Below are 25,992 nucleotides of genomic sequence, written 5' to 3'. Positions count from 1 at the left end.
GGGTGATTTCAAGCCACCTGAGCCCAGGGAACAATACCTACTCTACTAAGAACGACACATAATCCCACCTGCTAAGTCAGAGCACCCGATGCTGCGGTCATGTACTGAGCCATCCCCACAACCCCCAGTCTCACACTCATCCCACTTCATGTCACCCCACCTAAGTCCACCCCACTAGGCCCCCTGCCCTTTTCCTGATCCATAAAAGCCCAGTTCAATAAATTGAACTTGGGACTCTCCTTTGGAGTTATACCAGGAGATGGGGCCTAAAACCCTAAACTCAGGCCGCACTGTGTTCTTTTATGGGGCTATTATCCTTTACCTAATAATTATCACCCTAATCCAAGTCCTGGCTGCATTGTGAGTTCAAGGCCAGTCTGAACTACATAGTGAGACCCGGTCTCAAAAACAAAACAAAACAAAAAACCATACTCTTACCCAAGGACTCCACTAAGTTTACCTTCTCTGCCCAGAACACACTTCCCTCATCTCTATATCCCCTGCTTAACTTCCTCCTTCCTGAACAATAGCAACTCTTACTTCCCAAGCATATCCTGTTTTCCTTATTCAGCTTAATTTTTCTACAAGGCAGCACTTACCTCTTACTCTTTTACAACATTCTGTACAGTGGGTAAGGGTACCTTGGTTCACAAACTCAATTTTTTCCACGAGTCTGGTCACAAATTAATTGGACGAGAACTGAATCTTAAGTTCAGTGTTGACCTTATGGAGAAATTTGATTCAGTTCTCATTCAATTTGGTTTGTGACCAAAATCATGATTGCATAAAATTTTTAACACTTTACTAAACTGCTATAAGTAACTTAAAATTATATAGGAGGTCATCAGACTGAGGCCGCTCTAATGTAAGCAAAATTAAATTTCCCACATAAGCAAAATTAAATTTAAGCTCAGCTGATCACAGGTGGCTAACTGGACCAAAGTATATTGTCCTGAACTTCCTTCCTCTACATATAGTTCAAATAAGGTAACTGCCAAATTTTAGCAAATCAATGACTTTCTTCTACTTTTGCCTTACCCCTCAGACACTTCTGCTGGAGTCCCTAGTCTGCGGTCTGGTCTTTAAATTGCTGTCTGCTCAAATAAGCGCCTTAAAAATTTTTTTTTTCCCCTAAGGAAGAACTAGGGATGTAAGTCAGTGGTAAAATACTTGCCTAGCTTTCACCAAAGGCCCTGGGTTCCATTCCTAGCACAGAGAAAGAGGAAAAAAAGAATCTACCCAAAGAAGAAAATTTCACTTATGGACCACTAGAAACTATTCCTTTACTTTCTGATTTTGGTTGGTTAAAAATTTCACATCCTTTTCATTTTGTACTGGAATCAAACTCATGACCTTGCACTTGTCAAGCAGGTGTGATGCCGCTGAGCTATATTCCCAGCCCTTCAAATCCTTTTTATAGCTAATGACGACACTAGGAAACATTAGTAAGTTTATAATACTACTATTACACTGCCTCAATGTGATTTTTATTGGTGTTGAAAACATCAAATTATGCCTAATAGTTTAATTATACAGGGTACCTAAGTTGATTTTAAAAACCTGGTAAGGGTTCTGGACAGCCAGGCATTTGGGAAAGGGGCTAAGTGAACATAACAGGGTGCACCTGTACCTCCTATGTAGTTCCCCCCGCCGCCACCCCCACCAAATAAGCCTGGGGCATTTTCCTTACTTGATCAATCCTCACTGTAGATGGCACGAGAGAATAATGAAAGTGCTGCAGGCAAACTAGGGGCAGAGAAAGGGCACGGAGAGATTAGAAGAATGGGTAGTAGGTGAAGCACAGCTGCAAGAATAGTTAGGGAGCCCTCTGTCACTGTAACTGTAAGTCCTGGCCAATGGGGAAATGACCGCAGCACAATCTCCATTACAAGAACCCGGCAATGTGAGCAGATGAGAGAAAAACTTCTAAACTTTTAACAGAACTACAAAAGATGCCAAACAATAATTCTGAGAAAAAAAGAAGCTGGAGGTGTTGCACTGTTGACGTTAAACTATATTACAAAGCTATGGTAATCTACACAGTATCATGCTATTACTAAAACACATATACACATTCAATGGAATAAAACATTGCATCAAAAACAACAACCCTGGGGGCTGAGGATTTAGCTCAGTGGCACAGCGCCTGCCTGGCAAGCACAAGGTCATGAGTTTGATTCTTGGTACTGGGGGAAAACAAACAAACAAACAAACAAACAAAACCCAACCAACCAACCAACCAACCAAAAACCCCAACAATCCATAACTATGATCAACACATCTTAGACAAGGGCATCAAGAACACGACAGGAATGAAAACACTCTTCAATAAACCATTTAGAGAAAACAAATTGGACTCTTGTCTTGCACCATACATAAAACAACCAAAATACAGGTTAAAGAAAAACAGAGATAATCTTCTGACATGGATCATGGCATTACGGTTTTGACACCAAAAGAAAAATGAATGAAGACTATATTAAAACAAAGGTTCTGTGCAACACAGGAAACAAAATGAAAAGGCAACCTACAAAATGGGAGAAAGTATTTTTAAACCATACAATCTGAAAACATATTAATATCCAAAACATATAGTTCATCAACTTAACAATACATGAATGAATAAACAAATGACAAAGGACCTGAAGAGATGTTTTTCAAAGAAAACATACAGCCGGGCATGGTAGTGCATACCTGTAATCCCAGCACAAGGAAGGCTGACCCACAAGGAGCACAAGGATCACTGTGAGTTTGAAACCGGCGTAGGCTACAAAATGAGTTCAAGATCAGCCTGAACTGCATAGTGAGACCCTGTCTCAGAAAGAAAAAAGCAGTAGTGCTATGGTGCAGCTGCAGGGCGCTTGTCTAGCATGCTTAAGGGTCCTGAGTTTGAGTGCGGGGTGCGGGGTGGGGAGGGGAGATAATACTAAAAAAAAAAAAAAAAAAGAGAAAAATACAAATGGCGAGGAGGTATATATGAAAAGATGCTGAGCATAACTAACCATTAGAGAACTACAAATCAAAACCACAAAGGTAAGAGACTGGTGTTGGTTAGGGTCTCAAGGGGAACCCTTCATCTGGTAGTGGAAATGTAAACTGAAATAGTCAACCAAGGGGAAAAAAAAAAAGGACCTTCCTCAAAAAGTAAAACTGTACAGCCAGGCACGGTGGCACATGCCTGCAATCCCAGCACTTGGGAGGCTGAGGCAGGAGGATCGTCACGAGTTCAAAGTTAGCCTGGGAAACATAGTGAACTCAAGGCAAGCCTGAACTACAAAGTGAAACCCTGTCTCCAAACAAAACAAAACAAAAAAACCCCCACCCAAACCATACAATCCAGTAATCCCACATAAGGGAACCTAACTCACTACCTTTATACCTCACCCCCTGTGTACTGCAACATTATTCACTACAGCCAAGATATGGAAACAACAAAGTGTTCATAGAGGGCCAAACAGATAATGTGGGTCATGTATACAGAATATCATTTGGCATAAAAAATGAGGTCCTGGTGGGCATGGTGGCACATGCCTGTAAATCACAGCATTCAGGATACTGAGGCAGGAGGATTGCCCATGTTTGAGGCCAGTCTGGGCTACATAGTTAAGTTCAGCCTGAACTACATAGCAAGACCCTCTCTCAAAAAAAGAGGTCCTGTCATAAACAGTGGAATGGATGAACCCAAAAGACATTTGCTAAGTGAAATGAGACTGAAAAACAAATACTGTATGATCTCCTTTACATGCAGGATCTAAAGGTGAATCCAGAAACAAGAATAGAATGGTAGTTGGAAGCAGCGTTGGAGAGATACCGGACACTGGACAAAGGATCTAAGCTTTCAGTTACATAGTGAACAAGCTCTGGAGACCTAATGCACAGCACAGAAAAGGTGACAAGTGTGTTAATTTATCAAATCATTACACTAAAAATCTTTAATATATGTGATCTTTGTCAATTAAATATCTTTAAAAAAACCAGTTACTACTGTAAATCTTAGTTTTTGAAGCAAGGAGAAAAAATTATTCTAATAACAAAGCTAAAATGTAGGGTGAGGGTATAGGATATAGTTCTATGGTACAATGTTTGTTTGGTTGGCATGCACATAACCTTCAGCTCAATTCACAGTACTACAAAGAAGAAAGCAAACAAAAAGGTTTCCAGCCCTCCCTTGCACCAAAATGTGTTCACTTAACAGCCTTTTCAAGAACGTAATCATTATGCATAGTTGCATAACTACCACTGTCTAACATTTGGGGTAACATCCAGCAAGATTAGAATACATTAAAAGAAAAAAAAAAAGAATACATTGAAAGATTAAAGTGGTAAAATTTTTAATGAGCAAAAAGATTGCTAGCAGGGGGAAAACAGCATTCCTTAACCCAAACAAAATAGCCTAATACATCTTCAGACCAGAAACTGAGTACTAATGTAAAACAGTTCATTATCTTTATGACAAACATCTGAGGAAGTTTCATGTAACCAAGGCACCAAAAGGAGTATTTCTCAAAAAGCAGGGGTTAGCAGGGGAGGGTGATACGTGACTGTAATCCCTTCACTGGGGAGGCTGAGGCAGAAGAATGGCCTAGGCTTAGTAATGCATTCACAACTAGCCTGGACTGCATAGTGAGACTCCGTCTCCAATAACACATACACACAAGAAAGAACAAAGCAGCAGGGCTTTGAAGTCTTTACAATATCCTGTTTAAGCTGTGACTTTAAAATGTATTATGTTAAAAGATATGCTGCAATTGATCTCCCTCAAAATACTTTTCCTCCCTTCAAACACATCTATCACTCCTTCCTTCCTTTCCTTCCTCCCTCCTTCCCTCCCTCCCTCTCTTCCTTTTCTTTCCTCTTTTTGAGACAGGGTCTCACCATGCAGTTCAGGCTGGCCCTGAGCTCACTTTGGTCTTGAATTTGCAATGATCCTCCTGCCTCAGCCTCCTGAGGGCTGGGATTACAGTAGTGTGCCACCACGCCCAGCCATTCTTTCACTTTCTTAAGCAGTTCTGCATGCAAGTCCTCTCTGGTTAATGTCTTTAATTACACTGTTGGTACCTGTCTCGATGGCCTTAACTGATTCAAGAGGTTTTTGACTGGGGAAGAGCCAGAAGTCGCACCATCTCAGATCTGGTGAATCAAGTAGATGAGGAGGCACTGTGGTATTTTACAAGGTTTTACAGTTGGATGACACTCAGCAGTAGCAGCGTTCATTGTATCTCTGATTACATCTCGCAACATACTCACAAAAGAGGACTTCCAGAACTGCTTCAGAAAAATGAATAAATTCATGGGATAAGTATGTATGAAGAAAGAGGAAGTATTTTTAGGAAGATTAATGGCAATGTCTTTTACTATAATAAATCTTATTTAAACACACACTGTTTTTTGACTGGCCCATGCATGTTTCTGTGGTTTGAATGAATGGTATTAATTCCCAAGGTTCTCTAATGTAAGTACCAAGTGAGAAGATGTTGCTAACAAAAAGGACTTGACTATTGGGAACTCCACATGGACCCTATTCAGTTTCAAAACATGTTATACTTGCTTTCTGGCCCTCTGTTACCATGAGTCCCATAAATAACGATTCAACTAATCAAGGAGCGGAAATATTTTGGGGGAAAAGACTGAATCTGCAAATCCCCACAGACTTTTTCTTGCACTTATTCTCAGAACAATACCTTGTAACAACTACTTACAGGGCATTAAATTGTACTAGGTAAGTAATCTAGTTTTGAAGTACAGGGGAGAATGGGCTAAGTTATATGCAAACACATGCCCATTTACTTAAATAAGGAACTGAACACAGGCAGGCGTGGGTATCTGGGAGGGTAATGGAACACAAACCCCAACAGACACTAAATCTGTACTTCTTCAGACTTTAAGAGCCCAAGAGTCCTTAATCAAAGATTCAAGCTGTAGTTTTAAATATATTTAATTATTTTTTAGCGTTTTAACTTAAATGTCTATTCTAGACATTTTATCACTTATCATTCTGGGATTCAATTTTTGATTCCTCAATTCCATTATAACTCATCAGTCATCAAACAGTGGTTGGGAAATTTTCATGTGAATCACCAACGTGACTTTTGGGAGTATGATGAATGTGCAGATATCTAGCACCTATTATTTAGAGGTTCTCATTCCACTGTTCCTGAGTGGGACAAAGTGGCACTCCTAACACCTCAAATAATTTTAAAGCAAGCATCTTATGCATTGAACTTGGAAAATCAATGGCATGTTTATGACCACACCAAAGAATAAAAAAAAAAGCCAAAACGTTTCTCTAAAACTGAATGAACTAAAATAAAAGTATATTACTATGCTGAAAACCTAAGACAAGGTCATCGGCAGTCTATTTTATAGTACAGACTCAATTTTTCAGTGGGAGCAATTGAACGAAGGGCCTCATGCGTATTAAACAAGTGCTCCACCACTAAGCTAAACCCAAGCCTTCTTAAAACTCTAAGACAAGGTTTAGCTAAATTGTCCGGTTGCCCTCAAGTTTGGAATCCTCCTGCATCAGTATCCTGGGTAGCTGCCATTACAGGTGTGCCATCCTCTTTTGCTACATTCACTTTTTATTAAACACACACCCCTACTGACCCTATGTGATTACACTAGATTAAATTTCTAAGATAAAATATGTAAGTCCCCAATGGGAAAAAAGATTCATAAGAAACCAAGCCTTTGAACTGTCTGTTCCTGTCCCAGAGGACAAAAATATTAATTAGTACATTATGTCACTACATTCCTTCTGATTATTCTATTTCAATAAATCTAGTGCTACTGCTCTCTAGTAATTATTACTAGTTACAGGTTTTATGTATCATCTTAAAAATTCCTTAGTGATAGACTATATCTGAGATTGCCAGTAAGACAGACTAGATTGCAAAGCAGAATGTGTCTGAAATGTTGAAGTAACTACAAGATTAACGTGGCTAACAGCTCAGCAAGTGAAAAGTGTAACACAGAGACAGAGATCATGGAGATAACAATGAGGGAGTAACAAACAGCCCGTGGCTTTGTAGGGTGACTGTAAGGATATCTAAGAGGGTTTTACATAGAGGAGTAACTTGATGGATTGCAGCCTATATGGATCACAGAGCTGAAGGGCAGAAAAACCAAGACGTGTTAGGAAGGAGCCTTAAGATTACTGGCTTAAGCAACTCCAAGAATTCTATTTAAGAAAACGCAGACGACTGAGAAAAGCAGGTATGGCAGAAGAAAACAAGCAGCTCAGTTTTAGATATTACAATACATATGATCACCTGAAATAAACTGCTACATGTGATAACAGATGTACTTAGTAACCCTAAGCGAGTATTGGGTGAGTCTAGGAAGTAACTTTTTAACTGAAGCCTGAAAAAGTAGGAAGAAATTAATAGGCACAGGAGGCTGGAGAGCAGAGAGTCTTCTAGGAGAAATAGCATATATCAGATGCCCAAGATGAGTCACTGTTTGAAGAAGTGAAACATGAAAAGATGTAGCTAGCTATTCCTAGAAATGTTTGTACTTTACCTTCAGAGTAATGGAGAGCATTTAAGTCTTTAACATAAAGAATGAGCAAATGTGTGTCTGTTTTCCCTTTAGGGTGCATTTCTGGTGGACTCAGGGCCTTTGCACTGACTCAACCATTCTCTTTCTGAGACAAGAGTCTTGGTAAATTGCCCAGTCTGGGGTCAAACTTGTGATCCTCCTGCCTCAGCCTCACAGACAGCCGGAATTACAGGCCTGCACTACCACACCTAGCTAAATGTGCTTTTCATAAAAGATGATTCTGGTTATACTGTAGAGAATGAACTGCAGGGAGGAAGTACAGTTTAAACGAGGTCAAAGGGAACTGTCACCTAAACTAGAAAAAGTGAACAAATGAGCTATTTCAGAAGGGTCTAGGAGACTAAATGGACACAAGAGAGGAGGTGGATAATGATGTAATGTCAAAAACTAAGCAAAATTAAGTGGAAAAAACACAAGAAAATGACTAAATTTCACCAAATCTCAGCACTTCTTCCACTCCACAGCTACAGAATACTAAAACTTTACAAATACTCACTTCTAGCTATTTGCACTTTCAAAAATTCACTTCCAAAAAATAATCAAATTTAAGTATTTCCACTCTGTATACTTTAAGCCTGAAAACAATAAGAATTGTTTGTTCCATCTAAAAGGTTTTAGGGGCTGGGGATTTAGCTCAGCGGCAAAGCACCTGCCTGGCAAGCGCAAGGTCGTGAGTTCGGTTCCCGGTACCGGAGAAAAACCAAAAAAAAAAGAAAAAAAAAAGGTCTTTGTGCTACAATACCACTAGTAGTAATTGGTAAAAACCTACTTAAAATACAAATACACAAGAAACTTCTGAAAAATGAAATTAGCATTCTTCATTTGTAAATAAGTAAACCCTTCAGAAAGAATTACTATTTGAACAAATGATTAATACCTAGTATTCCAAGGGTCACAAATGCATAGTTCCTAACTTAAAACAGAAAATGAATACTGTTTTTGGAAGACATGACAAAACAAACTGCAAGTTGTGCTGACAAGTTACTAACTGTATTTTATAGAAACAAAGCTGATTTTTAAAGAAGTATAAAGCCTAAGAGCCTACAGAATAAAATTACAAGGAACTCCCGCTGGGCGTGGTGGCGCACACCTGTAATCCCAGCACTAGGGAGGCTGAGGCAGAAGGATCCTTGCGAGTTCGAGACCAGCCTGGGCTACAAAGTGAGCTCAAGGCCAGCCTGAACTGCATAGCAAGACCCTGTCTCAGAAAGACAACAAAACAAAACAAAACAATAAAGAACTACTATTTACAATGGTCTTGAAACTTTCCAACCTTATTTCTTAATTTAAACGTAGTCCAAAGATAACTATTTGACTGTTATACCCTTCTCCACATACTGATAAAAATACTAAATGACCCACTGGCAGGCAATACAGTATTCCAAAGGTCTCAATGTAAACAAAATAAGCAATAAATATGATTCTATATATCCCTGGCAAGAACAGTTTTAGTTGTCATAGGTTAACAGGGTACACAACATTTGAAAAAAATGTACAAAATTCCGAAGTTTCTCTTATATAGGTCTCAAGTCATTTATCTGGACAAAACCTTGGGAATTAGCAAATTCCACCTTATTATTTAGTGAGATTAAAAAAACAAAACAAAACAGTAATCTAGAGATCGTAAGATTTGTTCACATTGAAAATGTTAATAACTAGACAAAAAAACCAAAACCCCCAGAAATTCAGATCAAAACTGCTCCACCTGACTTTACCTCACTTTAATTCCTGCTATTAAGTTAACAATAATCAGCACACAATTCTAAAAGGTATACACAGCTAAATCTGAAACGGAAGTTTCTCACAATCATTAGAATCCAGCCAGTACAGTATTCAAAGACTTCTACTCAAAGAAAATGAAGTCAACATTCCTTTATCTTCAGTGCTGAAGAAAATATGGCCACATACACAGTAGGCAGCAACTGAGCTACATCCCCAGTTTTTTAATGTTTTCTTTTTAAGTTGAAATTTCACTGGTAGTTCCTTATCAAGATGCTTTGACATGTACATAAAGAATAGAATGGTGGGCTGAAGATGCAGCTCAGTGGTAGAGCATTTACAAAGCATGTAGGAGGCCCTGGATTGAATCCCCAACATAAGGGGTCAGGGAAAGGACCCAATAAAACAAAACAGAAGCTCTCTTTGTTTTTACCATAGACAACATGAATTATAAAACAACATGAAAGAAAAACAGGTAGTATTTGGTATGTCATAACGAAGCAGGGCTAACTAATCAGCCAAAGTTCAAGCATCATTCTGAACCAACAAGTCTGAATTTCTCCACGTTATCATCAGTTCTGAGCCAAGAGCAAAAATAGCCCTAATATGACACACATCCCAGCACCTACCAAAAGTTAATGCTTTTTTAAAACAAAAGATGGGCCAGGTATGGTGGTGCATGCCTGTAATCCCAGCACTTGGGAGGCTGAGGCAGGAGGATCGTTGGGAGCTCGAGACCAGCCTACGCTTCAAAGTGAGCTCAAGGTCAGCCTGAATTGCATAGTGAGACCCTGTCTCAAAAAAAAGAAAACCCAAAAAATAAAAATGAAACATGGGTTCTTAAAAACACAAGTCTTAGGAATACACACTGAGAGCTGGGGATATAGCTCAGCAGCATAAGCACTTGCCTGGCAAGCCTGAGGGCATAAGTTCAATTCCCTATACAAAAGAATAAACACTGAAAAGACCTCAAAAAGCTATTGAAAATTGTCAAATAATGTGATGGCTTAAAAAAAAGTGCACATTAGCTGGGTGTGGTGGTGCACACCTGTAATCTCAGCACTCCGGAGGCTGAGGCAGGAGGATTGTTGCGAGTTCGAGACCAGCCTGGGTTACAAAGTGAGCTCAAGGCCAGCCTGCACTACATTGCAAGACCCTATCTCAGAAGAAAACAAAAACCAAAAAAACCCCCACCTGAGTCACTGCTGAATTACAAAAGCTTTTATGCTTTCAATGGGTTTATTTTCCAAATGGGTTTATTTTCAATGCATTCTTTCTTCCTGATAAAAAAATGACTTTCAGTTGGTATTCTAGTAACGATAAAAATCACAACACAATGAATGACTAGTTCAAAATATTAAGAGTGATTCTCAATTTTAAAGGAAACAGCACTATGCAAGAGTTTCTAGGCATGTAGAATATTCAAATACACATTTATATTTGGAAAGTAGGCAACTCCCCCAACACACACACCCCCCTCTCTCGAAACATTATTCTGTCTAATATACTATACAGAAAGCACAACTACAAAAGTTCCTTAGCTAATGAGTGAACTTAAGAAGGTCTGAGGAAATGATTTAGGAAAGAAATAGTAAAAACAATTAGTAAAACGCTTGAGCTGTAGGATTACAAAAACTTTCATTATTCAAATTATATTTTACAAGGTTACAATAAAGTAACTGACGGTGGTCTACAGGAGACTATTTAAGGGAATGCTAGTAACAGCTTGAAATTAACATCAATTATGTAAGAAGTTTATAAGCCAATACATACTTTTCTTAAAGTCTGAATAAACTATTTGCTTCTTTCATAAACAGTACTTAATAGTTTCAATCCAAACACTATAGGAACTCTAGAATAGTAAGTTCTAACCATTTTATTCACAAATATATTTAGAAATTTTTTAAAATAGAAATCAATAAATTCTTTAAAGTTTACTAGAACTCATCCAGTTTTGAATATCAAATGACGTATGACTTTAATTCAACATATACTATAAACTACCTATGTTTATATCCTAGAATGTAAAAACAGAAATAAAAACAATCTATGTCACATATAAAAAAATCACATATATAATCAGAAGTCACTATAAAAGAGTTGGAAGAGACAGGTTTTCAAAGAAGCTTTCACACAAAAACCTGAGGTCTTGCAGTGAGGACTGCCAAGAACAGAGGTAAGGCAGTACAGAGAGGTCAGTTTGGGCTATGAAACACATACCAAGAGACAAGCACCGTAAAAAAGATGCTTTAGGCCTGGGTTGAATGTTTCTACAAAACTAGGGCAGAGATAGAAGAAAATGTGATTTAAGTTTGGAGTCCCAGCAACAGAATATTTTTATATTTCTCAAAGATTTAAGATAAATAGGCAGAAAATCTAAGATGCTAACTTCTTCAGCATGAACAACAACAAAAAACGCTTTCTCTTCATTTTAATGTCTTCTGTGTCCAACAGATGGGAAGGTTTCCCTGATTAAAATACCAGGAAGTAGATAGGAAAACACATTTCGACAATTATGTCAATACAACATAATAAAGACCTATAGTATCAGGCTTTAAAAGTCAGCAAGGAGAACAACCTTTAAATATGCAGTCTGAAGTTTTTATTCAGGAGCTCCAGTAGCACAATCAGTTAGTGCACGGTACTTATATAAAATTTTTATTCAGATAGTAATGGGTAAGGAATGTGATATCTGTTAAGATGACATTGTAGTAGTATGTAGTTAAGAAAAGGGCAATGAAGTTTGGAAGCTTTGCCTAAAGACAGGAGAAAAGAAATAGGAATCAGACAACTCCCAAGAACTAATGAGGATAGGAAATTCTAAAGTTAGAAACAGATTTGAGACAATTACCTATGGAATATAAAGATGGTGGCTACCAATACACAAAAGGTATGTGGGCCTTGAAACCAACGAGTAACAGAAGCCTTGGAGGATCCTTATACCTAGGTAGAGTTTGAAAAATGAGAAGCAGCAAGGACAGACTCCTCCAGAAATGCTAACTCTTCACAGTGGTAAGCAAATGAGACAAGGTTCAAGAATGAGATCAAACTAAACAGGAAAACAAACAGCATAAAGAAACTATCAATAAGAGAAATTACTTCCAAGGATAAGGACTGAAAGGCCTTTTAGTGAACTTGGTAACTAAGAAATTATTAACAATCACAAAAAAGAAATCTCAATAATGAGAACCCTAACAGTTGTGGGCTACACTGAAATTACAGTTAAGTAACATTAAAAATTGAGTTTCTCAGTTGTACTAGCTACAGTTCAAATGCTTAGTAGGCAGATGTGACTGTGGCTATCACAGTGAACAGCAGCTCAAGACACTGAACATTTTCAACCACACATTCTGTTGGACAGAAGCTGATCTACTCTCATCGTCAAACACGAAAAGACAAATATAAACAGTAAATAACTGAGGGGTCTAATAACTAACACAGAAGGGATTTGCTAAAGCCAAAGGAAGTCCCTCAGAAAATGTATGATGTGAATAAAGTAAAAATGCAACTATGAGCTGTGCGTGGTGGCTCATGCCTGTAATCCCAGCACTCAGGAGGCTGAGGCAGGAGGATACTTTTGAGTTCGAGACCAGCCTGGGCTATGAAGTGAACTCAAGGCCAGCCTGAACTGCACAGTGAGACCCTGTCTCAAAAAGACACCCCCCACAAAAGTAACTATGACTCTTAAAGAGTATTTCTAAGGAATCAGATGCACAAAACCACCACACACTATAAAAAAATTAAGGTAACGGAGATATGAGCAAAATGTATTAGACACACAGAACTCTCTCCAAGGGCAGGACAAATGGGTGGTGGAGGGTGGAAATTATCAAAGTATGCTATGTACAAGCATGAAAATGCCAAAATGAAACCCATTAATCAAAGGGCTGGGGATATAGCTCAGTGGCGCAGTGCCTGACTGACAAGTGTGAGGTCATGAGTTTCATTCCCAGTACCAAAAAAAAAAAAAGAAACACATTCATCTGTATAATCAATAAAAAAAAAGAAAAAAATTGAAAGCAAAACATCAAAAAACTCTCAATAGATGGGTAAAATGAACATATATTTAAATATAATTAGTGTATCAAAGAACATACCAAAGAATTCTTCCCAGAGTACAGCATACTCTTTCACTCAAAAAAGCATCCAAAAGAGAAAAAAAAAAAAAAAAATCAAAAAAGCATCCAAATACCTACTATATATCAAGAGACAGGCAGAAAAAACCAAAACACATCTAATAGAACTTCTAAAAGGAGAACAGTCAGTAACAAAAAAAAAAAGAGGACAGAGTGGTAGTGAATTTGGGGTATGAAAGGACTGTTAATGAGTGACTTCAGACTTTGACTTTACTAGAAAGGCCCTACAGAAGTAATGAACAAAGTCTAACACACCTACAAAGGGAGATGGAAAATTTTTAGATCTAAAGATAAAGGGCGAAGAATCCTAAAGGTGCTCAAATCCCAATGGGTATCTACTTATAAACAAGAACTAGGTTCAAAATTAGACTTATTTGCAAAAATGAACAGTAATCAATTTAGAAATATGTACATTCAGGAGAAATAAAGATAAATTATTTTTCATGTAGTCAAAAAAAGTCCTCAAGTATGACCAAAAAACGACACTTCTTTAAATATGTCTCATTACTACTATCCACAGTAAAATTGTAAATCTTTACACAAAAACTTAAAGAGTACAAAAGTACTTAAAAAATTGAAAATGAAATGGACTATGCTGCAAAACTTTGCACTTGTGAGAAAATGGCACATCAAGTAAAAATTACTACCTTTATTTAGTATTTATTAAAGAGTTTGAACCACTGACCAAAATCTTCATACCAAACAAAAAATACATTCATTACTTTTAAGCATAGAGCACTTGTCTAGCATGTACAATGCCCTGGGTTCAATTCTCAGCACCCTGAAAAATATTTACAATAGCTGAGTGTGAGCTGGGCATGGTGGCGCACACCTGTAATCTCAGCGCTTGGAAGGCTGAGGAAGAAGGATCATGGTGAGTTCAAGGACAGCCTGGGCTACAAAATGAGCTCAAGGCAAACTTGAACTGCATAGCGAGACCCTGTCTCAAAAAGACCAAAAAAAAAAAAAAAAAAAGGAGTGTGGTGGCCCACACCTGCAATTCCAGCACCCAGGAGGCTGAGGCAGGAGGATCACTATGAGTTAAAGGCCAGCCTGGGCTAGTGACCGCCAACCTGAACTACATCTTTAGAAAGTGTTCAGAGATAGGGAAAAATATTATAACCAGTAAAGCCAATAAATTTAAAGCCTAACAAGCCAACTAATGGTCATTTACAAAAGCTAATTCATTAACACATGGGTTTAAAAGACAAACTGAACCAAAGTCAGGCTTGAATAAGAAAATGGTATCATTCTACAACTCTTCATCAAAATCTATGTAACAGAGCCGGAGATATAGCTCAGTGGCACAAGCGCCTGCCTAGTAAGCGCAAGGTCCTTAGTTTGATTCCCAGTACCACCCCCCCAAAATCTATGTAACATGAACAATGCAGCAAAATAGAAATTTACATGTTTAAATAACAAAACTGTCCAAGTCAAATTAAAGGAAATTTTGAGGGTCAAGTATTGTATTCAACTTTTTCAAAGTAGTCAGTGCTGCCATTTTAACAGTTACATAAACAAGGAAGTCTCAAAATTACATAAAAACATAAAACTGAAGTTTTAGAAAGTGTAACTTTGTGGCATAAGCCTTAATATTCTTTGTAACATAAAGAGTCTCATGCAGCAGGAATACAAACCTGCCCCAAACAGCCTTAAAACAGGCTGTAAGCTTCTGAGAATGCTACCTATTACCCTGTTTCAACCTCCTCAGTTCTTTCCCATTATAATCCATCTATTCAAATCAACTGGCACACAATTCTGTAAGTTTGCAAGATTCTGAAGTTATTCTTCAAAAATCAAATATTAAAGGACAAATACTTTATACCTCCTCTTCATTCTAGCCAAAATATCTCAGGAAAAAGAACTTTACAAGTATTATTTCTTTTGGCTACCAGAACTGTCTAGTTCTACGAATACAGAACATGTCATCTTGCAAAAGATGTTTAGTTATCTCATGCTCTCTGGTATACTGTTCTATCTAACTGTGTCAACCACACAAATGCTAAGAACAAATTTAATACAATTCATTACTAACACCTAAAGTCAGTGTGAAGTATAATGATTTGGATGAAGGCTGTTCTTTAAACTGAAAAAACAAAAACAAAAAGCCAAGTGAAATTTACACCTGAACTGCCTCAGCACACCTGATGATTGGGGCGATACTGCAGTGCCTATGACAGTATAATCTAAGGCTTTATGAATGGCCTTAGATAACATTTTAGAGCATGCACTGCTACAAACAGCCTGCTGTAGCACAAGGAGTGCCACAGGTTCACCAATACTAATCTAAGGTAACAATGGTGGCTACAAATAACTACTGAAATAGTGTCCCAACACTGGCTTGTCCATTTGTTGTTTCTTTTTGAGACAAGGTTTCGCTATGTAGTTGAGACTGGCCTTGAACACAAACTGATTCTCCTGTCTCAGGCCCCCAAGCTTCCTCCTGCCTTATGGCACTGTACTCAGTACTTGTCCATTTGTTACAAACAGTCTGAAACCTCCTGCTGGGCATTGGCTCTATTACTGCACATTACAGAATATTAAGTTAGTTCCTTAATACACAGACAAACCATAAGACTACCTTATCTACAAACCTGAGGTAACACAGAATATTCTTTAAAACTCAAGAAAACATTATTGGTACACAACCACTCTAATGTCCATATTCCCAATCACGTCCAGTTCATAGTTCCTTCTGCTGTGTATAATCTCTCTAGACTTGCAGGTTACAGTACAGTATCTAAAACAGTGTATACTTAGAAATTCAATTTTCCAAGCCCCTTACTGCTCTGATTCAGGGTAATATGGTGTCAAGTAGGCTGTAGAAAGCTTTTGAAATAATTGTAATAGGCAGACAATTTGGGAACCAATATTCTACACTTGTGCAGTTTTAAAATATTTCTCATCTATACTGAGAAATCCTGTGAACTGCAACATCCTGGTTATGGGATGGTACCTGCAGAACTATCCAGCATTTCCCTTTCAAATTCTAAAGGAAGAAGGAACTTAAGACTGAGGATTGCCAATCTCACAGTAATTGTTCAGAGGACATTCAGTAAACCTAGTGATTCATTCTGTTATAGCTCATGGACTTATCCAAGTGCTTTTACATAATTTCACTGAACCACAACAATCTTAAGGGAAGACACAAGAGATTAACATGTACATAGTCACATACCTACAAGTATCAGAGCCTGGACTTACAACACTGAAAGACATTTACGAAAATCAAAGACGACTTCATTCATTAAAGATACAAATAACTACTGATATTCCCTGAACACTAACTGGAAATACTACTAGTCCTCTTGGATCACTATTGTCACCACCCTGTATCTACTGAATTCATTATGCAAACTCTAAAGAAGCTTCTTAAAAAAGAATAAAACATGACACAGTTTTTATAAAAACGCTGCAAAGACCATCCAGGGTCTCACTATGCAGTTCAGGCTGGCCTTGAGCTCACTTTGTAGCCCAGGCTGGCATCACACTTGCAGTGATCCTCCTGCCTCAGCCTCCCAAGTGCTGGGATTACAGGTGTGCGCCACCACACCTAGCCTCATTCACACAATTATATTAGGCTAAATAAAACACACTAAAATTAATTTCATTTCATTGGTAGTGTTTAAAATCAGGCACCAGAGAAGTACATAGATCGTTTTTATCTGTACCTGACACCCTTTCTCCACTTGACAGTACTGTGCTAGAATGCTGTTACTCTTGTGAAGCCAGCAGCATGTTATTACCTGGAATACTGTTAAAATGCAGATTCTGTGGCCCTATGCAGCACTGCTGAACCTGAGCAAGCATTTTCAGGAGAGTCCCCAGGTGACCAGTACACCACTGAAGTTTGAGAAACACCACTATTCCATAAAATCATAATTTCATTACCATTAAATCATAACAACCTCAGTGTCCTTTTAATCTATTCATTTCTTGAAATGCTACAAGGTGTTGAGATACTGTTCCAGACAACAGGAATATGTGGTGGACAAAAATATTAAAATAAGTCGGGTGTGGTGGCACACGCCTGTAATTCCAGCACTTGGGAGGCTGAGGCAGGAGGATTGCTGCAAGTTCCAGACCAGCCTGGGTTACAAAGTGAGCTCACGGCTAGCCTGAACTGCATAGCGAGACCCTGTCTCAAAACGACAAAAAATAAATAAATAAAATAACCTCATTACCCACTCTGTTGGCACACACATTCCACAGAAAAGGAAACAAAAAAATTAATAGGCAGTTCTGCTTTAAAGTTTTAAATGCAAATTGTTCAAACACAATGTATCAGAGAAAACTAACACAAATTTTACACTTCTGAATGATTTCATCACATGAGAAACACCAACGGCATGCAAGTGACCTGTGCTGCACATGAACTCACAAAGTACACCTGAAATCTCTCTCAGCCACCTCCACCTTATAAGTTTTGAGTCACATCCATCTACACTTGATGTGTAACTTTCCAACTGATTTCAGATAATCTTTCAGTTATCTTATAATAACTCATGAGGTACAACCCTCCCAATAGATGCCCACTTCTACAAAAAAACTTCAGACCTGTCAAAGTGCCATTTATTGTACTCAATATGTTCCTTAATAATTTATATAAATAAAACCATGCTAAAATCTTGATTATGGTCCTCTTTTTTTAATGTGTTATTGACAATGTTTTGGATACTGTGCTCCTGAGTCACACTGGCCATAAATCTTGTGGTGAAATTTTGCATAGTATGGTATGGTGACATTTAGCAATATACATGTTATAAATGAGTTAACTCTTTAAGTAAATTAGGTCACATGGAAGTACAAGGAAGGAACAAGCTGGAGAAAAGATAGTAACGGGTGGGCTGTTTCAGAGTGGTCAGAAATGGCAGAGAAGGCCTCCAAGAGAAGGTGACACTTAAGCAGACACTTTAACGAAGTGCAAGAGTATACCAGGAGAACATACAAGATCATCCCAGAAAGGAGGAGCATAATGTGCCTGAGGGACAAATACGAATCTTTTCTTGTTGGGCCAGTTTGAACATAAGTGCACACGCCTAGGGAAGAAACTAGATATCAGACTACAAGGGTCTTCTACAAGCCTTGATAAGTAGTTGCTGGATGGCTGTGAGCCTGAGAGTGATTTAAGATGACTGGCATTTTAACTGGATCACACTAGTTACCATGTGGAGCAGTATACACATGTACAAAGTAAGTAAGAAGCAGGGGGTTCCTGCAGTATCCACACAAGCTGATTAAAATGCTTGTTTTACATACTGAGAAATGGTTATACTTGAATAATTTGAAGGTATAAATAAAACGAAGATGTAAGTAAAATTTCATTTATAGTAAAGGTACTGGCTTTCCAGTTTCAAAAAACAGTATACTAAAGACTTTAATAATTGGATTGTAATTCCATCCATACATCAAGAATGCGGACTGGTCTATTTCAAAAAGTGTTATAAGAAATAATGCAAGCCAGGCATGGTGGTGCATGCCTGTTATCGCACCACTCAGAAGGCCTGAGGCAGGAGCATCATTGTGAGCTTGGGACCAGCCCGGGCTACAAAGTGAGCTCAAGGTCAGCCTGAACTGCACAGTGAGACTCTGTTTCAAAAGGAAAAAAAAAAGGGGAAGGGGGGGGCGGAGGGGGGCCGGCTTTGAAAATTACTAAGTATGTAAACCTCCAAAAACGAACTGCTAAAACACACATATATGTTAAAGAATAGATTATCAAACCCTAAATAACTGGTGTGTAATGATCAAAATGAGCGTTTAGTATAATGTCCCAGATACCCAGCTAACTGCCATCTTCATTCTTTATAGCATCATAGATTACAGTACCCCTAAACCATTCCGCACAACAAAGCAACAGATTCTTCAGGATACAGTAAAATACATACAGTACACCAAAACCTATTTTTAGCACAACACAAAGTGGTTCAAATTAAGATGGTCTAGAAAGGTCAAAATGAACCATTCCAAACTATTTTTATATTAAATGTCCAAATTTCTTTGTTAACAAGTATGAGTGGGAACAAAAAAATGGCTTATTCTTAGTGAAATTTTTTGCATGCTTTCACATTAAAATAAAAAAAAGTAAAACCTAGCATTTGACTACTTGACCTAGAACTGCATACATATATTGTACCATGTCTATGTCTTGATTTTAATACTGTATTTAACGTTAGGTTAGACAAGATGTACCCACTGAGATAAGTCAGGCAAAAATATTAAAGAGGATAAAAATAAAAATATCTCTAATTTCTTAGTAAACACCATCAAACACGCTTCCAACATACCGGTTTCACTACTGATAGAGAGCTAATTTCTAGACTCAGCTGTCACTATTTATACTAACAAATTCAACTTTGCAGTAACAAGTTTTCCTTCTTTTGTAAACCTGCAAAAATAAGGATACTATGTTTTACCTACCTTCCAACATCACTGTAAAGACCAAATGTAAATTTTATAGTACTAACATTTACTAAACACAAAATATATTTCATTGAGAATCGTTACTTGAATAACCAAAAGCTATGCAGTACAATTTACCAGTGTAGCATATATGAAAAGATTCCAACATTATAAAGAACTATGAAAATTATCCCTTTTGAATAATGCCTTCAAAATTGTAATATAAAATGCTTAGGCCCACAAGTGTTTCAGATTTTGGAAGAGTTTTTTTTTTTTGGGGGGGGTACTATTTGCAAAGACCATTATCACTTGAGCACACCTCACTGAAAAGCTGCAAGTACTTAAGGAAACAGGACACTCGACTTGACTTCAGATTTTCAGATGAGGAATGCCCAACCAGTAATAAACTTGTTTGAAAATTAGGAGATGAAAATACATTTCAAAATATCTCCTTAGACTGGGCATAGTGGTGCATGCCTGTAATACTAGCTACTCAGGAGGCTGAAGGAGGATGATCGTCATGGGTTTGAGGCCATCCCGTGCTACACAGTGAGTTCAAAGCCAACCTAAACTACACTGCAAAAACCTGTCTCAAGCCAGGGATATAGCTCAGTGGCACAAGCGCCTGCCTGGCAAGTACAAGGACCCAAGTTCGACTCCTAGTACCAAAAAAAAAAAAAAAAAGAACCTGTCTCAAAAAAAAAAAAAAACGAAACAACATACCAAGACAAAAATCCTTAGATAAATGCTGAGAAGATTAAAAAGCAAAACAACTTCACTACGTAGCAGCTATAAATTTAAAAGGTATTTAAATTTTGTGGACCAATGTAATAGAATACCTACAAAAATACCCTTCACTCTCATAGTAATTTGTGCAATTATTTTAAATTTAAAGTTACTTAGTAAAACAATATTTAAAACTGATCTTTAAAACAAGAGTAGGAACTAAGGAAGCAAGATTCTCTTCTGCCTTGTTTTTTAACTTAATGAAAACACAAAGCAAAAAGCCTGTAAAAGTACAAATTTAGTCTCGACTGTGTGCTCATTTATTTGAGATCTAAGTAACAATTACAGACTTTTTTGTTGTTTTGAGACAGGGTCTACCTATCTAGTCCAGCCTTACCTTAAACTCACTAGGGAGCCCAGACTGGTCTTGAACTCATGGCAATACTCCCGCCTCAGCCTCCTTAATGTTCAGACATGCACCATTATACCTGCTATAACATTTTTGTTTTTGGTTATTTTTAAACAATACATTGTATGTTTATACAAACAAATCAGCATACACACAAATTTCACCAAGGTACCTTTTTAAGTATGGCTTCACATAACCTCTCATTTGTAAGAAACAATCTATATTCCCTTTAATAAATTCTAAAAGATAAAAATCTCAAACTACATGCTAAATTGCAGTAACTCTTACTGTAGTTAATATAAAGATCATTGAAGGTTAAAAAATAATCCTCAAGCTGGGTGTGGTGGGATAGTTATCCTGGCACTTGGGAGGCTGAGACAGGAGGATCAAAGTGAATGTGAGGCCAGCCTGGGCTATGTAAGTGAGATCAAGGCCTGCCTGCCTGCCTGCACTACACAATGAGACCCTGTCTCAAAACAAACCAAAACACAAACAAAAACAATCATTAGCCCCTGCTTTTCCGACAGTGTATCCTGAAGTATTTCTACACATTATTTCTGAAAATAGAAAATCCAACATAGTAAGAAGATCCAAGACACTAAGAAAGAAATCCTGTGATTACTACAAAAAAAGACACCAAAAAACAAAACAAAACAAAACAAAACCCACTATGATGCCAGGAAAGCCCAACCTTAAAACTTTAAAAAATTTCATATCTGCTTAACTTGATTTTGTAAGATCCAAGCTATACATCATTGCATGTGGGCTTCCACATATCTAACGGTCATTAAATTTAAAAAAATGCTACAATGAAAAAATTTTGAAACAAGTAAATGAACAATACAGTAATAGTTCTTACTGTAAGTTCTTACTTGTGCATGCCTGAGAGCACAAATAATCTAACTCACTTGCATATGATTACTGACAATGGTTGGGGTTATATATTTGAATGTTTATACATACTTAAATTTAAAGGTAAAAATGTGCGGTAACTCATAATGGTAATTCATAATGCCTATGAAATCACACATACACACTTTAAAAACAAAATGAACTCTGAATTCTAGAATGGAAATATTTTATGGTATAATTCCTTCATAAGGAATATGGCAGCCAGGTGTAAGACATAATATAGGCAGAGATGAATTTATAGTTAGTTATTAGAGCAAAGCTCTAGTAGATCAGCTGCTAGAAACAAACTAGAAAGTGAGGCTTAACTTATCAAATGTCTACATTAGAAAAGTAAGTTTCCTACACTGGGATCTAAAGTATCAACAAAGAAACAAATAAAAGGAAGCTAAGTCACCAAGCACACGGAGTTCACATGACTGAAAAGCAAAACAAAAAAAAATTACAGTAAAACTACTAAACCACCACTAACTATAAAAAAGTCAAAGCATTTAAGAATAGCTTCAAGGTCAAGCATCACATGTATCTTTACTTCCAGGAGAAACATAAACTGACACATAGTGGACACTCCATCTGTTGAACAAACAAGCAACACAATGTTCCTGGTATTATTTCACCTGTAGAAGAATTGACTTGGGTATGATTCACTGGAAATGGATGAAAGCATTTGCAGAAAACTTTCCTTGATTTGTAAACTGCCTTCTTTCTAGTTTTGGGGATGGACTGATTGGCCAGTCACCAAGTAAGAGCTGGAGTTAAGGGAGGCTGCATGCCTATAACCCTGGCACTCAAAAGGCTGGGTAGGAGGATGCACTGAATTAACAGGCCAGCTTGGGCTACACAGTGAGAGCCTGCATCCAATACACAAAAAATACCCCACACATATAAAATAAAAATCTGAACCTATCTACAATGAGATGCGGTGCCACATCCTATCTTACCATAATCATTAAAATTTTCAAAATACATAAAACAGTATAGTATAGCTAATACCTACCGTACAAAAGCTAATGAATGAAATCCATTATAGAGTAGATGATAAACAGTATCATCTCAAGTTCTATCCAACACTATGGAAAATTAACCCACATAATGAAAACATTATTAGTTTCATTTTGCTACCAAACAACTTCAAACCCACCTGCTCCTCTTGCAGTGGTCTTTTTGTATATGTAGCACAAAACTATAGCTATATTCAACAAAGAACTACTTTCCTCTCATTTAATCCAAATTACTCCACCCTAATGCAATCTTCTGACCATTAATAATCTTCAACCCATTAATTATGTAGGGGAGGCCAATGTTTCCCAACATATGCTCACAAGATAAAGCAGGTTTTCCTAGAAAGCCAAACAAACAAAAACAAACCAAGGCCAGAAGATGCAGGCAGGGTAGCTTACAGGGCAAGCTAAGTACTGAGAAGCTAGCTGGTGACAGGGAAAAAAACACATGGTACTCTATTAAAGTAGTTGCCTTGGAGGCTTTCAACTAAATTGTGTAATTTACTCAAATATTAGCCCTTCAAGCACTATGAAATCTTAAGACTTGAATAAAATATTGATGTTCTAAATCACCTTAGTGAAATTAGTCTGCTCCTTAATATATACTTTAGAAATGAAAGCTACTATTTTGGAAATTTTGAGCAAATCCAGTCTGAATATTTACTTACTCTTTTTCCTACTACAAAGAGCTTGGGGAAGGACATCAGCACTGTGTAACAGAAATAAGGCTAAGTTCTAGAAGTTGAATATTTCAGTAACCACAAACAGAAATTACCTTAACAAGACCCTGGAGAATGTTAAAGTAAGGCTTTAAATGTTTATGACGAAAATCAAAATTTTGGGGCTGGGGAGATAGCTCGGCAGCACAGTGCCTGCTTGGCAAATATAAGATCATGAGTTTAATTCCCAGTATCAAAAAAAATTTAATTTTTTGAATTACACAACGGTCTTCACCTGGGAAATGTTTTGAAAAGCCTGTTTAAAAATGTCCTCTATCTCTTCCATTTATAAACATTGGTAGACTGAATTCATAAATATGTACACTGCCTATTATCAGGCTCTCAAAGTCCATGCCCATGTGAACATCTCATTCTTATAGTAACTTATGTATTACTCAAAAAATAAACCACATTGATAACATAATCACACAGTAACTTCAAGCTGGAAATTTTACTATGTTGTTTTATACACAGCTACCATTAAAAATAAATACATGTAAAAGTTTCAACAAGAAAGCTACTCACCACCTTCCCTCTCTCTAACTCTGTGAGTATGCACATTTTTGGCCTTATTGTGACCTGTGCTGTCACTGTATTTGTTTTCAGGACTATCAGATCTCCGCAACATTTTATTCGGTGGTGAAGGATCTGCGGCGTCTCGCATCTTTTCATGTCTGTGATCACCACTACTGGGGTGACTCTTCGATGAATACTTAAGTGCCTGTAAAACATCACCCCCCCAAAAAACGAGAATTGAAACTTTAAACTCCGTTCCCTAATCTGATCATACATTCTTGTGCATTGTTTTCATTCAGTTTTATGAACTTCTATCAATAAAAACTTGCCTTTTTAATTCTGCCCTTCTAAGACATAAATGCGTGTTACTGTAAGACTCCTGATAGTATCAAATGTAACTACAAAAAGAAAATAAATCCGCTACATTCTCTTACAAACACAAGAGATCAAAATTTCTGGGGCATATCTTAAATCCCTTTTTTTGAAAAGTTTAATTAGGGCTGGCAAGCGCAAGGTTGTGGGTTTGATTCCTGATACCAAAAAAAAAACCACAAAAAAAACAAAAAAAGAGAAAAGTTTAATCAGAAGAAAAAACTTCATACTACTCTAAAAAATTTTTCTGCTGTACAACTGATTTACACAGACCCATGTATGGTTACACAAACCTATAAAAAAAGCGACTCTCCATCCCTTTAATTCCAATAAAGCATTTCAAAAGCCTACACTTTTGCAGGTGTGTAAAACAAAATTTTAACACTGGCCGAATAAATATTGCTCAAATATTTGCAATGTTTCTAAGAAGGCATAATGGAACTTAATGAAATTCTTTCACTCTAATGGTTTAGTTTTATTTTACATACACCTTCAGACAACCATGATACACCACTCCCTTACAATGAGTTTGTGTTTTAGGAATAGATTCATTAGTACTTAATATGTGATATATGCAAATACTCCATAGTGGACAATGTTTTAACCTCAGGACACCTAAGGCTTTTAATGGGAGCTTTAACAACTTATGCTGGACAGTAACGAAACTATCAAGTTAGAAACCTGCTCTCTTATCTTTTAAGTGATTAGATGCAGAAAGTATGCCATTCTGTTGTCATCTGATAGCACTTCTGAGTCTCGGCCCCACTTTATTAAAAGTTTTACTTACAGCAACTACAAAAAAAATCTACATAAGTAGAACCATCTAAATTAGAATGAAAGTATCCAAAGATTTTAATTTTTATTTAAACAAAGGCATAATCTTTCTTTTAAAAGACAGTTACTTGCCTCAAGAACTAAAATGGCAAGAGAGTAGCTTGCAACTGACTTAGAGTTACAAATCACTTTACTGTTTCTCCTGAGCGTTGGACCTAATTTTAATAACTCAAACACGAAATGACATTTCCCCAATACAGTAAATAAATAAATGTGCCTCCAAAGGCACGTATCCCTGAATTTCTTCAATTCCTTCCCATTCAACAAAGTCAGGTCTTCCTCACTGAGAATAATTTTTTCCTTAAAAAAAAAAAAAAAGCAAAACAAAACCAAAAAAGCAAAAAACTCAACTTCCTCAAATCACCTGTCAAGATAAGTCGCTAAACCTTACTGGGGAGCGCTAATGGAGTCCAAGAGCACCTTTCCAGGAGGCTCGCGGCGCCCGTTTCGGGTTTGTTGCAGCGAAAGGCCTGCAGCGACTTCTGAAGCCTGCGCTCGAGTAGCAGGCAGGCCCTCCCTTCCCCCGCCCGCCCCTTCCCACCCGCCACCCGGGCTCTGCTGGTACCTGGTAAGGCTGCGAGTCCCCCCTCCGATCGTGACAGCTGAAAAACAGGAAGAAAGAAGGCGACATGAGACGCTGCGGGGGGCGGGGGAGAAAACGGGTCCCCCCCGCGCCCTCCCCGCGGGGCCCC

General features: G+C 37.6%; 1 protein-coding gene across 6 annotated transcripts in view; it reads right to left on the bottom strand.

Annotated features, from left to right (window-relative positions):
* Window positions 1-25,992, bottom strand: part of Wac (WW domain containing adaptor with coiled-coil) — a 76,803-nt gene that overhangs the window by 49,613 nt on the left and 1,198 nt on the right. For 3 of the 6 annotated variants that reach the window (XM_013521376.1, XM_013521377.1, XM_013521379.1), the window contains exons 1-2: window positions 25,866-25,992; window positions 24,104-24,317 (exon numbers count right to left, since the gene is read on the bottom strand). In XM_013521376.1, the coding sequence (XP_013376830.1) occupies window positions 24,104-24,317; window positions 25,866-25,931 (280 nt within the window). In that variant the 5' untranslated portion in view covers window positions 25,932-25,992. The remainder of the gene's footprint in view (window positions 1-24,103; window positions 24,318-25,865) is intronic. The other 3 variants (XM_013521378.1, XM_013521380.1, XM_005398110.2) reach the window with 2 other exon arrangements.

Source organism: Chinchilla lanigera, unplaced genomic scaffold (genome assembly GCF_000276665.1).
Source record: "Chinchilla lanigera isolate Chin_1 unplaced genomic scaffold, ChiLan1.0 scaffold00061, whole genome shotgun sequence".
Classification (NCBI taxonomy): Eukaryota; Metazoa; Chordata; class Mammalia; order Rodentia; family Chinchillidae; genus Chinchilla; species Chinchilla lanigera.
The sequence above is the reverse complement of the archived record's forward strand: the minus strand, read 5'-3'. Positions and strand labels throughout refer to the sequence as shown.